Here is a 17,992-nt window from a genome sequence, read left to right as displayed (position 1 = left end):
TTGCTTCTTCTACAGGAGATCCTCACAGTTATCCTTACATTACCCAACAAGGTCCTTTGTGTGGGTCAGCAGCTCAAACCCTATGCCAAACAAGACATAGGGAATATCCTGTGATTTCTTTTCTGAGTCACTTCCAGAACTTCCTTGAGACCAACCAAAAATTCGTCCCCATAGCTTCTCTGAATTGCACATACATTTTTTCTCAACAAAGCCATCCATTAACTGCCACCAGGATTGTCAGTTCTGCTATATTGTCATTGAACTGTTTTTTTTTTTTGTTTTGGTGTAGCATTATTGAGTAAAACATTTGTACACCTGCTCCTGGCTTTCTCAGTGATTTATTGCTGTAGCCAGTGCCACACATCATCATAACAAGTCAAGAAAACGCTACCAAGTTCAGAGCTTTCTAAATGTTCCTTTGTCTCCTTTGTTGACAGATCGCTCAGGCCTGACGTCTGTGGAAAAGATAGAGAAGTGCCAGGAGACGTACCTGCTGGCATTCGAGCACTACATCAATTACCGCAAGCACAACATTCCCCACTTCTGGCCCAAACTCCTGATGAAGGTGACGGACCTGCGGATGATCGGTGCATGCCACGCCAGCCGTTTCCTTCACATGAAGGTGGAGTGTCCCAACGAACTGTTCCCGCCGCTTTTCCTCGAGGTCTTCGAGGAACAGGAAGTGTGACACGTGCAGATGCCAGCATGTGCAATGGGAAACAGGAAACAGGAGATGGGCTAAGCCACAGAGACACATGGAGAGTCTCATCGGCAGGAATTTGCGTTTCTCCGACATCAAATTCACAGTTTGTGGTTACAAAGAAACTGGATATAACCGGAAAGAAAACACACACCAGCAACAGGAGAATGGAACAAGAACCTCCTCCCTCTCTTTCTTACACCATCTCCTGTTTAAACATCCGTGTGGGGGCCCTTCTGTCTGAGCAAGCTGTTTTATCCAGAAAGAGTTGTTGCCATTTGCCAAGACACATCCACAAACACATAAAAACACTCACACACAGAGCCACAGCTTGTTTCACCTCAGTTCTTCAGGGCAGCATTGTTTGTGGGGATCAGGTTCCCCTCCTTGTTTCCTTTTTTTTTAATGCTTCTCACAGTGCTCACGTTTTGAAACAGCCTCAGAGCTGGTCAGAATCTTTCAGTATTATTTCTGAATAAGTGTTAAAACAGTAGTTCAGAAAACACAGCGTAATTTCTCACAGTCATGTGAGCAATCAGCAAACACTGCGAGCTAAAATTTCCTTTTTTTTTTGTTTGTTTTTTTTCTCCACATTTCTTTGGTGTGCAATGGCGCCGATGGAAGCAAAAGCAACTGGACTCGGCTGCCAGGTAATCAACTCAATCTGAGCCGTTACTGCTGTCTTGTTGTTTTGTTTTGGAGCTGCTCCTCCTCTAAGATCCCACTGAAACAGGTGCTATATTTATATAAAAAAGGCTAGTCCAGTTCGATGAAAATGTTCTGTCAGCCTTTAAAAAGGCGGCAGACCATATTTACTTTTTTTTTTTTTTTTTGTCATTGGACCGGCTCCTGTGACTCATACACATACAAACAAACATACATACGTACATACATACATATGTGCAGGCAGTCACTGTCTGTTCATACCGTCGTATGAATGACAATGAAGCGCTTCTCTCTCCAAGGAGTTACGACTCTGAAAGAAGGAAAGGAAAAACGAGATGGGAGGAGGGAGATATTCCCTTTGAGAAGCAGAAAAAGGAGGAGTGAAGGCAGGGAGAGGAAATGCATTGTAATACCCGGACTGGGGTCAGAAGTAAATCTTCTGCACCCCGTCTGCCTCTGTCTTCATTTGACACACACATTTATATGAAAACACACAACTTCACCTCAGAGTAACATAAATGCCTCATTTTACTGTACACACTGCACGACAGTGTGGATTTAAAGCCCTAATCCGTAGGGTTTCTACAGAGTCCTCTCCTCGTGGACTCAGCTCAGTGTGGCCCCTCCAGGCTTCCATACACACTTGCCTTTTTTAAAAAAAAATTTAAAAAAGAAAAAAGAAATGAATCTATGGGAGTCACTGAGAGTAGGCAAAAAGGCCAAGAAGGCTACCATTTACCTCAAATACGGACACACCCCGAGGATGGGGCGGCCATGCCGCCCCACGGTGTCAGGCACTACCTCACCTCTGTGGACACAGGGCAGCTGCCCACAGCCAGACATACACCGTTCAACTGGTTTCATATGTGGACTAACACAAAAGTTCAGACTTTTCTTTTTGTTGTTGTTGTTTTGCATAGCGGCACAAAAACACTCAAAGAACACACACAGACACACATTTAACTCTCTCACTTGGTTCTAATGAAAAACTGTACAAAAAGACAGGAGGGCCGACCACCTTTCCCCACCCTGCAGGGGGGGCAGTGGTACCCATCACATTCGGATCATCTCGTGTTCTGTTATTTGGGACCAAGCATCATTCTTTCACCCCCTTCTGTAAAAACAGAAACTGACTTATAGGAGCAACCAATGAATGGTGGGCACCCCCAACTTAGACCACCTCTGAGAGCAAGCAAGAGGAGCAGACGAGGCACAGCAAGCAAGCGTCCATGATGGCCTCCCAGATGGCCTCCCCCGCTGAATTAGCACACAGAGACCGGGCGTCTGCAAACGAGTAACTTTCCACAGCTCGCCCATGATTTCTGCCACTGGATATAGAACAAAACAGGATATCTGTGATTGATGGTCACCACATTAGATTTGCAATCATGGGAAAAAGAAAGTTTCTAACAAGGTCACTGTCATTTTAATTTTAAAATTTGCGCCAGCCACTCAGACATTTGAGAGGCTTTAAATAGTTCATAGTCCTAAGCGCCCTTTTCTGCTATATTGATTTTTGATGTAAAAAAAATATATATATATTTGATATTTGTCCAGTGACCAGTGTTGATTTCCACCTTTGATCAGTACAGTGATAGAAAAAAAACTACATTGAATGATCAACTGTAGGATTTATTAGTTTCTCTAATCACTGTAGATTATCCTCCACTTTTCATTACAGCAAAAATATTCCCTGTTGAGTTTGGTGTTTCTGTCCTGGTGAGTCCAAATTTCAGCCATGCTCCTGCTGTCGGACAGAATAATTCTTATTTCACTCTACAATACATTGTTTTATAGAGGAATATATGATCAAGCCGCCTTTTTACCGAGACAGCAAATTGAGGCCAAATCATCCCCCTTCCACCACTGTGCTTGTGAGTTGGTGAAGGACTTTGTTCCTGAAGTCTTACGATTCATTGCTGACCAGGAACCCTAAGTCATGCCACTGTAATTTGATATTGCTATAAAACTTAACATTTAAAATGCTCATTGGGTTTTCACAGTTCTTACGAGTATTGCATGTTTTCATTTTGGGGCGGAATTTGTTTTTAACTTTGGGCAGTTTACAAGTTTAAATCATGTTCATAAACTCAGAGTAGAATGTTCAGAAATGGCCTTATAGCCATCCCTACATTGGCAGCACCAACAGTTCCTTCCATAAACTCTTTGCTGATGTCTTTCTACCTTAACATTGTGCTAGTCCGCTAATGTTTGACTCCCAACCAGCTAACTATCAGAACTCCCATTTTGAAGAGGCTTCTGGGTCACACTTGGTGAATTGATTTCTACTAGACTTACTTTTAAACCCCATGGCAACAAAGGTGGAATTTCTTTTTGTCATGATTGTAATCAAATGTCTTATGTATCCCAGTTCTTGTCACTATACTACTAATGTGTAAAACATCCATGGCAGACATCATACATGAGGCAGCTGAATGACTATTAAAGAATACAGCATCTGTTATAAAAACCCACTCTGTTCCTTCAATTTTGGGTCCATGCCAAATCTGGGTTCCCCTCCTATAAAAGAATCAGTTCTATTTAAATGTCAAGCAGCAGTCCTGTACATAATGGATAACTCACACCTCTACCAGATGGATAAGCATCCGCAATGAAAAGCTAAAGAGGACCTGGAATGTTGCTCCTTAAGCACATCTACAGCTTCTGAGGATTGATCACTTCTCCTGTTCTGCCATCCTCATGGCCTACCTTGGAGCTGAGCTCAAGCCGTCATTACATCCCCATTCAGCCAGGCTAGTGGGAGTTTTTGCACTACTGGAGCGGTCCTCACTTTCACCCTTTCCTTTTCAAAGTTTTATCTGTACACATTTGTTGGCCCAACTCACCCTAAATGGGAATCCTTGACCACTCTGTATAACAGAGGCTGACAGCCACAGTGGCCTCAGGCCCAAACCTTTCCTGTTGTCGGCGTCATGCCGACAATCCAGAAAAAAACGGGGAGGTTTGTGAGAGACCCCTGCATGGGAGGGTTTGGAGGGCTGTGTAGCACTTATCGTCTTCTCGTAATCATCATCATTACTTTTCAGATCTGGGGCCCTCCAAATTGTTTTTCCTCCTTTTCTTAACCTTGCTGTTTCCCCACGGGTTTGGCCAAGAATCCCTGACACCAAACAGGTTCCGGGCCTCTCCACCTTGTGAGACAAGGCTGGCTATAACCGCCTTTCAGAGAGGTGCCACCGATTGAATGTGAACAGCAAAGCAGTAGAGACGAAATCGAGAGATTTGAAGACGCAAGGAAGCTAAAGAAAACAAAATGCCGTTTTAACTTGGATTAAAGTGGGAATTGTGGATGGGGAAATGTTGGATATGCAATGTCCCCCCCAATTTAGGTGCCCCAACCTCTTCTCCCACACCAGCCGAGGACCCAAAATGAGCCCCCGCCCCCACCTCCTCCTCTCAGTTCCAGTTGAAAATTTTAATACTGTGGGGGTCGGAAAAGATATCCCACATTCCAGAGATCGAGGTTTGGATCACCTCTTTGTTAAACAACTGAAAGAGGAGTGTAAGAAATCTGATGTCCTTTTGTTGAGCTGACATGGTTTTTGTGTGTCGATGAGGGGGTTAAATGCTGCTTTTCCTTATGGGACAAAATAAAATCTGAAATGATATGAATCCATAAAACAAAATTAAAAAAGAGAGGACTTTAAAAAAAAGACTCCTAAACAGAATTATTGGAGATTTTCTTTTTCCTTGTTTTCGTATATTTCTTTGTATTTTGATGCTTTAACTGCTCCGTGTAAAAGAGAGAGGAAAAAGAAAATGGCTGTAGTCACTTTTTGACCATGTGTGCAGTGTAACGTTGGAGAAATTTCACTTCTTTTGCCCACATCTGTCTTTTGTGTTGAGAAGCCAACTGATGTGTTTTGTCTAGTGTCTCTCCAGTTGTCTGTCCTCTTTTATCAGAGGAGGAACTTAGAACCAACAAAACAGGAGTTGCTTTTTTTTTTTATATACGTATATATATTTCTCTTTTTGTAATGGAATACAGCAGAAAATAATGCAACCTTAAACTGAAAACTGAAAAGAACTGAAACACAAGCCTGTCATACCTCACGCAACACAAAACTCATATGAACTTGGGAGGCATCGTGTTTTGCAGGCACATGTAAAATTGCAGAGATGCATATAGACTAAAAAGGAACAGAGAGTTACGTATTGGGCCTGTGTGTACGCATCCGTATACAAGTTCAGCTCAATAAATTAGATTATTATTGCAAAGTTAATTGATTTCAGTAATTCAATTCAAAAGAGAAATCATATGCAAGACTTCCTGCACACATTGATAAATTTCAAATATTTATTTCTGAGTTAATGTTTATGAATATGGCTCAAAGCTAAAAAAAAAACAAAAACACATCCAGTTTTTCTGGAAAAAAAAATGGGGGAAGAATCTCGCACCAATATGTTATGGTCTACAGAATCATGGGGAAGACTACTGACTGGACAGCTGACAGTATAGTCATTGACAGGCTCTACAAGGAAGGTAAGCTACGAGAGAGTGCTGTATTCAGGCATTTTAATGGAAAATTGAGTAGAAGGGAAAGATGCACAAGTAAAAGGGATAACTACAAAATGAAAGTCATGGACTGAGGCTGAAGCAGCTTATTACTATACTATTATTATTATACTTGGTCAGGGCTTTTTTTGCATGAAATACAAAAAGATTCAGCTCGTTATTGACATATTCACCAATTCAGATTTTTCTGTGGAATGCAACTCCAAATTATTTGCAGAAAACCCGCCTATTCACCTTTTTTTTCACCTTTTTTTTTTTACTAAAAATGCAGCTTAGGAGCAAGGCTACTTGACTCTCTATTGTCTGGTATTTGCAAAGCAGCCAATCCAGGAGTAGTATTGATTTATCTTGCCATTGTTTGGCTATACCCTGAAGTACAGAGACAAGGTAGAATTTAGATATTGGCTCCTGTGGTAGTGCTAAGACAGTTTCCATGGTGCGTATTATTGCATATTAAGGTATATTTGGTGTTTGGTGTAAAATAGTCAGTTTCAGGAATTTTTAACAAGGGCTTTTAAGTATTTCAGGATTTTATCTATTTGCGGGTGGTCGTGGCCCCTTACTGTTGACATAACAGCTAGAAAACAAGATTAGCTTCTCCAAAGTTCTCTAAATTATATTCAAGCTTTGTCCCTCCACTGAACTTTCTATTACTAAGCTTGGTTGAAACACTCTTAGCATCCAGTTTTTTTAGCTATAGCTTTTTGTTGCTCTTGCAGAAGATGTCCGTCACTTTCTGCTGCTCAACTGTCAAGTCTGGAGTTTTCCAAATAATTGTGCTGAGCATAACATGGCCATAAAATAACATCCTGTTTTAGTGATATCATATTTTTCTAAGAAACAAAATTTGGGGTTTTCATTCATTGTAGGCTATAATCAACCAACTGTCACTGTATGCAATACATCTATAAAATGAGTTTTACTTTGCAAACAGAATTACTGAAAAGAATTTACTTTTTTATGATATTCTACATTATTGAGATGCGTCTGTTGGTTTTTCCTCAAGGTTTGGGGCCCTCTTATTGATTTGGATCTCAGATGAACCCACGGACATGCTTTGCTAAAATCACTCAGCACTTCTCTGACTCTGTTGTAGATCATGACTTAAAAAAATGTGAACGGCCCAGAGACTGAGGGATGTTTGCTTCTGTAATGGCTGATTGTTTTATGGAACTGAATGTAGCTGAAAGAGGGGGGCACTGGACCTTAACCTGGCACCCACAACCCAGCTTCCACTCACCAGCAGAGAGGATAGTGGTGTCACACAGACATTAGGGGGGGAAAAAAAACTGAAAGGATATATTGCCCGTTTGCAAGGTGCAATACTCTGTACTTTTGTATGTTTTCGGTTTGGATTTAGTTTTTGTTTACTTTTTACTTTTTCAGGGGTGGGGAGGGGAAACATGATCAATGATGTAAATACAAAACCATACAAAAACACTCAAGATTCATTATAAAAAGTCACCTTTACCGCTCCATCCCATTGTCATGTAAGTGAAGACAACAAAAGAAGCGAAGAAATGTGTAATGCTTTTTACAACTTTTTATGTGTGCACGCTGTCACATGTGCATGCAGGTCCATAATCAAAAGTGCCCCTTGACATTAATCATAACCCCCTGTGCCTCGTCTTGTTTGCAAAGAGATAAAAAGCCTATACCCTCTGTAGTCTCATGACGACATGAAGCGCTACATGTGTGGCTGTGGGTTTTTGTGTGTGCGTGCTCAGATATTGTCCTTTAAAACTGATGATGCGAGTGGTGACAGCAGCTCAGTTAGCTGCAGGAAAGGAAAGAGGTACACTTGGACTCTTTGTCTAGCATGTATCTCAGCTAATTCAGCTGCTAAGCACTCACATTGTTGTCATCAAAATGTAAAATGGATCTGACCATTTGTCCAAAGCATCGTTGGGTTCCAAAAGCTAGCTTGGAAATGTTGCAACATCCGCTTATACCGGCCCCAGTTACACTAATATTTTAAAATTCTATTGGTTTATGTATATGTGGTTCTGGGAGAATTATTATTTTTTTCCCCAAAATTGAATGTCCATTCTGCCCTTGATACATAAAATGGCGTGTAAATGGGGTCTTAGATGATGACAGCAGTTTGAACTTTCCATTGTTTCATTCAAGGGTAAAATGTTTGCTCTGTTTTAACTGCAGATGCACCAATCAGGCTTTTCCTGGCTGCTACTGATATCCTATTCCCAGATCTGTTTATGTGCACCAATTCACAACAAATCTCATATCAAGGAAGTTTGAAAACAAAAAGACCCAATTTATATCTAGAAATATAATCAGTTCAATATAATTCAATCAGATGGACAGATTGCAATTCAATGAAATTGCAATTCCAGTTCAATCCTACTTATAATACAATGCACTCAAGTTTATAATGGCAATTGCTAAGAAATTCTTTAAGGACCCACAGTTCTCTTGTATCTGACACAAAAGGAATTATAAAAGTTACAACTTTTATAAAAGTTATGTTATGGATACTGACTGCTGTCAGTATCCATAACGTTGGTATCCTTACCATTGATGGGTTAAGTAAATAGGTCACGGGAAAACTGGCCATTTGATTGGTGCTTCTTCCATCTGCAGACCACCTACTAAGCTCAAAGTGAGCTTTTTTAGGATGATTTTGAGAAACTTTAAATCCAGCCCCAACTAATTTTGATCTATTCTCACATGTTGATGCTTTGGACAAAGGTGAAGATTGTCTCTAATGTCATTTGTTTCATTTTATTTTTTTTTCTTATTGGTTGTGTTTGGTTCCCTGCCCCTCCCTATGCCAAATATAGAGTTTGTTGAGACATGCAAACAGCAAGATGTCTATGCAATCTCCCCTCCTAAATCTTTTTCCCAAAAAAGAAAGACAAGCTCACTGTAACAAAGAGCCAGTCTGACTAATTAAAATCAAATTTGACCTGGCTTGAATTCCAGAGGCTCTTTGCATGACCCAAGGACCCTTGCTGCTCTTGTGTGGGCACATATCCTGACTGCTCAGCGGCGCTGGCCTTACCGCCCAGCTTTTTTGGCCGGTCCAAAGGCGCAGGAGCTCTTTCCAGCAGTCCGTATCCCACAGAAGTAGGAGGGGTTCATTGGGATGTTGTGGAAAACAAGGATTCAGCGAGATGTGTTGTTTTCTGTGAATTGCTCAGAGTGTGATGCGTGAGTCTAAGTGTACGCGTGCATGCTTGGGTTCTGCTCATGGTTCCTTAATGGGATCGGTGCATCAAGAAACTTAGATTTTAAAATTAGGACCAGCAGCTAAATTTAATCCCGTTTGCTGCCTTTATATACTGTCACTTAGTCAATGTAATGTTAGTTCTTAGATTTGTGCTTTAGCTTATGTTTACTAAAACCTTAATGCTTTTGATTCTGAGTCAGTTTCTCTGACTCAGAAGAGAAACCGAGTCAGAGAAACTCAAACATCTCAAAAAATTGTCACTTTTTTGAGATGAAGATTCAAAATCAACCTGATTTAGCTTTACATTAGCACTTAACTTAAAGAGCACTTTGACTGGCCCAAACACGATAAAAAGGGAAAAGTCTTTGTGGTAATTCTCAAAATGCACATATTTATAAATTGCATATAAAGTTATGTATATTTAAAAAAAAATTTAACCCCAAAAAAGAAAGAAAAAGAATATTAAAAGAATTATTTAAAGTTTACTATAATTTATAATGACGTGCAATAACTCATTGAGTTTCACATCTAACCAGAAAGTTCTTCACACATTTGTGGGGATTAATGCACCTTTCCCTGAGAGCACCAGCAAGACCCAATCAGCATGCATGCACACACGAACACAAAATACTTTTTGTTACTGGGTAAAGAAAGTTATTGAAGGATTCTCTCAGGTAAAAAAAAAAAGAACATTTTCTAATAAATGATGGTGAACATTAGATCGGAAATCCTTGTTATTCGTCTTTTTGGCCTCCCAATGTGCAGTTGTGCATTGTGTCTGTTTTCTGTCTTGGATGGGTTTCTAGAAGAAAATTAATTTTAACCAAGGTTACCAAACACTTAAGTTTCCAAGTTTAGACCCAGTGAAAATGAATGACGCTCACCTGGTTTTGGTAGATGGTTTACACCTCAAAGGGAGGGAAATTTGTATCGCATGAGGAGGTGCGAGTGTTTTCAATCCTTGTCGGGTTGGAGTTTGTGCTGCTATTGAAGCCCACCTCTCTCATATCAGGTAAAAGGATTATCCAAAAAATGTTAAAACAATCTGGCCTTTTTCTCTTTATTGCTGATCTTTCTTATGTATTTCAAAATTTAAGATAAAAAGAGTGTAATTTTGCAGAAAATTATGATTGGTTTGAATAATGACATTCTCACTGCGATGGAGTATTGTTTTTTGTTTTTTTTATCTTTTCATGCACGACACTTTAAGTTGACTAGGTTCAGGCTCTAAAAGTTATCCATGTAGAAAAATAAAAGTTTTTAGATTATATTTATTTATAAATAAGGACAGAAATAAATATATTTTCTTAACTATGTTAATTTTCAGATTAACCTTTACACTTCGTTTTAGTCATTGTGTATTATAATTTAGATTTTACCCTATACGTTAAAGACGCGGTGGAAAATTTATAGATTTTTGATTTAAAAAAAAATCTGTTATAGGTCTCTAAAAATATCCTTTTACTCTGACTAATGATTACATCTACCATTTTTTAAAATAAACCTTACTTTCTTAGTTTTTTGTAGTCACAGGGTTATATTTTCTGTTACGTGTTTCTAACATGATGCTTAACATTTCCAGGTAAGTACATGATGCACTATGCAGTATCTCAAATACTGGATAGATTTTGACTTTTCTCAAAACCAGGCTATGCAAACTTACTGTTTTTTCTTTACACTCGCTCCCTTTTATAGTCAAAATCTCTGCAGCCATAAATAACACTCCCTCGTGTTGAGGCTGGACATACAGAAGCACATGACTCCCATCTAAAACCCAGCATCAGTCTTCGTCAGTGTGGAGGCAAAGGAACCTGACCCAATCCCCAACACACACACACACACACACAGACCCCACACACCCCTATCCATCTGCTGATGACATGATGCTCTCAACTGATGGGAATAAAGAAAGGCCTTGCATGTGTAAAACCGTGCATGCCAATGTCTTTGTGGGAGGATTGAGTTGTGTGTAAGAAAAACTGTGTCAGCGCTTTGTTGTGACTGTCTCTCCAATGGTGTGTCTTGGTTGACCTGCTTCACTTTTTCTTCAAAACCCATCAAAAAGCACCTTTTAAGGCCTCAGTGAGTGTAGAATAGACATTTGTCCTGTCCCAGACCAGTATTATTCCCTCAGATGTATTCATCACAGTGACAGGCAGACTTATGTGAAGAAAAAGGTGGGAGGGAGGAGGGGCTTGGCAACCATTCCTCATCTTCTGCAAGATTGCAAGGTAGAGAAAAATGAATTTCAAGAAAATAACATAAAATAGATACTTCAAAAGAGAAACTTCAGCAGCTTTAATCAACAAAAGCTGTGTTACTACAGGATAAGGGAGATAACTGGCACAGATGAAGAGTTTGGATTTTTGTAATCACTTCAAACGTTCACATTATTGATTGCTTTAATCGCCCTCATCCCTCATCATTTTCCTACAATTTGTTTCATACTACGGCAGGTGATTTATTCTAAAATCTGCATTTTTATAAAAGGGAGGATTTGAGGCTTTTCTGAAGGAAGATTCAGGTGCTGCAATGAATCCACAAAATGGGCACAAAATAAGTTGAGAGTATTAAAACTCAAAGTGAAATTGTTTTAGTGGTGCTGAATATCACAAGAGTTTGCTGGCCAGTCAAACACAGTGATATTATGATCATTAAAGCCTTACACCTTTGGAAATGTGAGCAGGTACCAAATCTGGTAATCTGCATTCAAAAGTTTGTGACCAGAAGGAATCACTATGTGTTCGATAGCATCTTTTTTTTTTTTGACTCAACTTTCCACTAAAGTGTTCAGGAGCAGCTGTCAGTGGAAAGTCAGTTCCTTTAGCAATGAGTTTTTGTAGTTTAGTGATTATAAATGACTATCAAGCCAGTGGTCCCAATTCTTTTTAAAACTCAGAAACCATTATTTCAGTATCCAAATTTTATTTACTTTGTTTCATATGTAATCCAATTTTTAGAGAAGTGGAATTTATTTTATTTTTACTAGCATGAACCCATATAAACATCATGTTTTACAGAAATAAGCCCTTGAAATATATCACTCTGTGTGTGTAAATCTACATAATCACTTTTTGGACTCAATTACTGAAATAGATTTGACGATATAAATTATTGATATTGTATTTAGAGCTGCTAACATCGATATTGGTGGCTATGACGTGGATTAAAAAACATGAAAATAGGGAAAATCTGGTAGGGAAACGTTTTTGCTGCTCAGATCATCTGCATAAAGATTTATAGTCAAAGGGTTTTATGGAAAAGTATATGTATAAATGAGTGAAAGTGTGCAGATTTTAGCTGAAATTTTAGTAGTGGTTAGAAATTAGAAAGGTGAGGTGTCGAGGAAAGAAATTTGTTTTAGGAAAGATATACAATGTACTGTATGCCTTTTTTCTTTTTTTTTTTTAATCTTCAGATGGTTAACTGGCCTCAAAGGGTGCTTATCGTTCTCTCATTGTGGTTCAACCTGTTTGCTACTCCACCAAATGCCCACAATCACGTTACACCATCCACTTACTTACATGCACGAACCTACTGTGAAATCAAAAGCATTGCTCGCTTCTTGGCAACTTGCTGTAAAGGTGTTCACATCTCTTAAACTTCAGCGTGTTTCACGTACACACAAGTAAAATCCAGTGCAATCAAGGCTAACCACTTAAACTGACAGATCTGGGAGCAATGTATTTGCTCACTGCTGCATGCACATAAAACTCTGCATGTCTATATCAGAAACCTGGAGTGCACAAGTACATGTCTTTTATGCAGCAATTAGTGTGAGGTAATGCTTCTACTGAATTCCGGTGGTGCTATTTTTTTTGCCAACAACTGAGTAAATTGTGTCTTTATTGATTTATTTAAGTATTATTACTATGCAATGAGTTCTCCTCATTCAAAATGATGATGCTAATTTTAAGCTGTGTTTTTACAAAGCTGAAAAGTGGCACCCTTTGGGTTACATTTTTTTCTCTGACTTATTATTATTATTTTTTACTAAAGAATCTTGTTCAGACTGCTTACAGCAGTAACACATTGCAAATACTGACAGTTCTAATTACATTTTGCAAAGAAAACAGAACTTACATTTACTCGTCATGGCTGCACTTTGACTGCTGTGGCTGCTGGAGACGCTATGATGAGTTCTGCAGACTCGCGTGTATCTTGTTTTGCATATCTGGAAAGTGCGAGAAACAAGACGTTAGATGGATTACTTATTTATACTGATGCTTTATAGACCTAACAAACTGCGTTTATTTTATGCTCTTGGTGGACAAAATCCAGAAAATCAAGAAAAAAATCTTGGTGCAAAATAAAATAAAGTTAATATAAATTTGTCCTATGATAGCATCTGAAATTTTATTTATTTTTTGTTTGTTTGTCTTTTAATTTGTCAGGTTGTAGCTTAAAAGAATAACCTTGTTGTCACTTTTTCATTTTTGTTGTTGTTTAATCAACCACCCTGAAAATTAAGATACATAAATTTTAATGTACCTTTCTGAGCCTTTATGCAGCACCAAACCTTGCCTCTGTGCCTCCTAGCTTCCTAGCCATTTATGATGTGAAGATGCAGTAATTTAATGATGTTTTTACCAGAGAGCTTAGTGTCTCTGGAAATAACATTCAACCTTGTTTTGCTCTGTCTTGTGGCAGCCAGCTCGGCCACCCATTGTCAGTGTTTGTGAATTTTTGCCAGGTCTCAAGCGAACTGCCAAGTTCCTGTCTCTGTAGCAGTTTGTCAACCTGTCCTAAAGGAGGAATCTGATGACTTGCATCCTGTGGAATAACATTTTTTTCTTTAGATATATGTTGCATTAAATGAAGGACTAAACTCTCAAGATACAAAACAGCCATTGAGGTTAACCTGAAAGGTTCAGACTGTAGCAGAAAGGGGAGAAAAAAAATCCATGTAAAGAATCTCTGAAGTTAATGCAGGTGAAACAGTGTTTTAGTAAGAGGATAAACTACATACCCCCTGTTCCCATTCTACAACTGGTGCTAGAGCTGGATCTTACCTTACTTTACTGTGAAAAATCAATAAAACATTTAAGAAGTGCTTTGGATTTCCAAAGCCAGATAACCAGCATGGTGCCACATCATCATATTATTTAAAGATTCTCTGTACGTAAATGTCTGATCCTCCATCTGTTGTATTCTGAATTTCTTGGGAGGACCATAGTACAAGAAGGCAGTTTATCTACTAAGATCAAGTGATTTTTTTTTCCCCCAAGAACTTTGGCCCTCACTGTTAAGACACAATGTTTGGAGCAGGATTTACTGCAGCAATGAAGTGATATCAAAATGCCAGCAGCGTTTCCATGAACAGTTTTGAAAACAATCTTTTCGGCGGTCATCAGTGCAGATCTATGCAGCACAAAAAGCTAGAAAATAAAACATGAGGAACTTACAGTATTTCACCCTTTTGCCAATCTCTTCAGAATGAAAAATTGGATTAGTTGTTGGTTTTCCATTTCTGTTGAGTTGTCTTTGAGAAAGCACCAGTTTTTTCTGTCTGACAGTCTGTCCTTGTACCAGTGAAAACAGACCAGTCACATTTAGGAATCCAATTACCGTACATGAAATGAAAGCTCTTTAAGATGGCAATGGCATAGCTCAGCTCTGATTTGTTGTTTTAAAAGGTGCTAGGCAATCAGAGGCACCGATTTTTCCCAGTAAAATAAAACAAATAAAAATAAAACAATAATAATAAAAACAAAACATAAGTGAGAACTTAAAGCTTCTTGAATGTCTGACAGTTATTTTGCTTCTGATCTATGCTATAGTTTGATTTAAAATATTTGTTGTACATTTGTCACTGACTTCAACCTTGTTATGCAGCATAATGTTATTATTTCTTCCTGTAGATAGGGTTCAGTAAAGTCTGACCAGGTCTTTGTAAACTTCAAAACAGTGAGGCTCCTTCTAGTTTTTTCTCTGGTCCAACAAATTAGCTCCTAACTTTTGACACAGAATTTGGTTAAAACCACTGCTTCAATCCCAACAGCATACACCCAACTTTTTAAAGAATTATGAATAATTCTGATTTTTTCACACCTGCATGAAGTCCAAAGCATACTTCAGAGGTTGGACTCTGAAGTATGCTTTTGCAAGTCTGTAAGACCAAAATGACTTAACTCTGCTCTTGCTGCTTGTTGTTGAGCAGAATCGTATTTGTTATAATATAAAGGTTGTGTGCAGCAGCAGTAGGAGAGCTCTATGGGGTATGGGACAACTGTGACTCGGTTTGTAGACCAGTCATTCTGCACTTGAATATCAGTGAAGTTGCTGTGAAAAGTCCTGGCTAGAAAGAACTTTGTTCTTGCAGCCTTGGGTAAAAACATATTTCTCAGTTCTTGCAGTGCATGTACTGGCCTTAGGAGGTCTCTGCAAACTTTGTTGGAGATCAGAATGAATTTCATGCTTCTTTCAAAAAATAGAGTACAGCTTCGGGAAAATATGAAGCTAATATTCAAATGGTTGACAACATTTGAAGTAGCATATCAACAGCGTACTTGGAATATATTGTTGATGAGGGCATTGAAAAGGCATACTCCATCTTCCCCGGACAGAATTTGTATGGTGGCTTTGGAAATAAGCTCAAAAACTGGCTGCCTATTGGATTCTACAGAAGTTATACAATAGCTCCATAGTAATAGCCTATACATTTGATGGAGAACAATTTTAAGTGAAAAACAGGATCCGTATGTTCTCTACCCAAGTTGTGGAATTTGAATTGATTTTCTTAATTCCAATTTAGGACCAACACAAATAGGATGCCTAACAGATTTGACTGATATGGGATTTATCATCAAAGCTAAAATAGGTCTCACATAAGGGTAAACATTGTAAGCCCCTGCCTTCAAAATCAATATTGGACCCACATACGCAAGTTGGCGGGTCCAGATTGCTTTCTTTCAAAAATACAATGTCTCCATATGCAAAACATTTTTAGTCAGACAAATTGCCATAACAGATACAAACCCTGCAAGCTCTGCATTTCAAACAATGTAATTAAACCTTATTGGAGAATTTCAGCCAGTAAGGGCATGTTTGTATACATCACTGTCACATATATAGTATATTTATGCTAAACTAGTACAGGCCATTTACCATATGGAATGAAATAAACATCTTGTTTGAAATTCCTACTCATATAAACCACTTTGCTTGCACTATGCAAAAGGATTAGAAGAGGATGGGTTAAAGAGGCAGGAGCAGCGTGACCATTAACTGTGGAAATTTTAAAAATATGTTCTTCAGCCTGTTTTGTTCTGGTCTATTACCAGATCATGGGTATATTTTTCCCTACTTATCCTTCATAAATCCAGTAAATTTACCTACAATCTCTAGTCTGGCGTTTGTTTTAATATGTCCCAGACAATAAGCAGTCTGAGCATATTTTTAGACCCAATCGTTTTAATTATTTTCTTTGTTTGTGCTTCTCAGTTTTTGCTGGGATCAACACAAAAGAACAATATTCAGAACCCAACCCCACAAAGTGCTGGGATCAACAAATATCCACAAACAAACGCAGTCAAGCTTTAGTTAACCCTCTGAGCTGAACATTTACATGCCGTCCTGTCTCACCGACAAACCTCAAAATATCCACTGTGATTTCCCACACCACCCACGCCTTCATCGCACCAGCTCACCGGTTCCTCCCGCAAAACCCAATTCTCCACCACTACCCGTGCTCCTCCTCCCAGATTGAGTCCAGTGGGTGGTGTGATGTCAGGTAAATGTGGTGGACTGCTGAAATGAGGTCCAGACAATCAGTGTGCTTTGTAAACGTTAGTGTGAAGCTCTCACACCTTTATGTTTGTTGTCAGGATTTTAAAAGGAAGCTATTTTTATGCTAACTGTCGCTGGTTTATTTTGCTCTCTATTTACGTAATTATTGTGACTCAGAATACGTCTGAAATGTTCTTTGATCTGTCAAATCATCAATGACAGTTGGAATGAACCAATAAAAAATCTTAAAATAAACATTTGCCTTTTTGTCTCTGTTATATGAAATTGTGCATTACATTGTGGAGGGGATCAAGGCTGCATTACTGTTATGGGTTAAGCATCATATTTTAGAGGAATATTGTTTGTTTATCTTTCTTTTTAAAACTGTAAGAACAATCGTGAGAAGAATGACTAAATGAGGAATAAAGATTTGTCTTGTTGAATCAGAGTCATTATCAGGAGTGACCCTGGCAGCATTGCTCAGTTTGTTGAAAAAATCAAAACTTGTCTAACTTACTGACAGATGTGCTGTGTGGTTTAATAGATACAACACTGTGGGTTGACCAGCTCTCCCTCAGTGTGATTTCAATTTCTAAAATGAAAGGTTGTGCTCCAATTTTGTAAATTGTAATTTCAAAAATTTGTCAACCATAACGCGTAGTATGTAGAGACTATATGACGAGGGTTTTTTTTCTCCAGAAGCGAGCATTATGATTTCAACAAAAAGGATCCTGGCTGAAATCTGATGGGTACAAGACTGTTTTAAGAGAAGGGTCTGTAGTGAGAAGCCAGGTTACGGAGGCCAGCACAGATACATAGCACATCACCATTTGCTGGTCAAGCAGCAATGGATAGAGAGCCATTCAAAAACCTGCAGTTAGTTTTTTAAGCCATTTGGTGGTGGGGCTGCTGTTGAGCTTCGAATCTTTGTTTCGGTGTTGGCTGGACATTTCCTGTAGGATATTCTGGCAGAGATCAGAATTAATTATTACAAGTCCTCCAAGACCCAAAGCATCAAAGGAGTTCCATACCAACAAACTTCCACTACCATGCTTGTCTGTCTGTGTGGTGTTTTTTTTATAAAACATAAAAAATTCTAGTTTTGTTCCAGTGTAGCAGGATACATCTTCCAAACAGCTTCACTTTTATTTGGCAGTACAAAGAATATTAT

General features: G+C 38.7%; 1 protein-coding gene across 2 annotated transcripts in view; it reads left to right on the top strand.

Moving 5' to 3' along the window:
* The window catches only part of thrab (thyroid hormone receptor alpha b), a 133,487-nt gene extending 116,411 nt beyond the window's left edge, over positions 1 to 17,076 (top strand). For both annotated transcript variants that reach the window (XM_032573955.1, XM_032573956.1), the window contains one exon: positions 438 to 17,076. In XM_032573955.1, the coding sequence (XP_032429846.1) occupies positions 438 to 688 (251 nt within the window). In that variant the 3' untranslated portion in view covers positions 689 to 17,076. The remainder of the gene's footprint in view (positions 1 to 437) is intronic.
* The last annotated feature ends 916 nt before the right edge of the window (positions 17,077 to 17,992 follow it).

Source organism: Xiphophorus hellerii, chromosome 10, assembly GCF_003331165.1.
Source record: "Xiphophorus hellerii strain 12219 chromosome 10, Xiphophorus_hellerii-4.1, whole genome shotgun sequence".
Lineage (NCBI taxonomy): Eukaryota > Metazoa > Chordata > Actinopteri > Cyprinodontiformes > Poeciliidae > Xiphophorus > Xiphophorus hellerii.
This window is presented reverse-complemented; position numbering and strand designations above follow the sequence as displayed.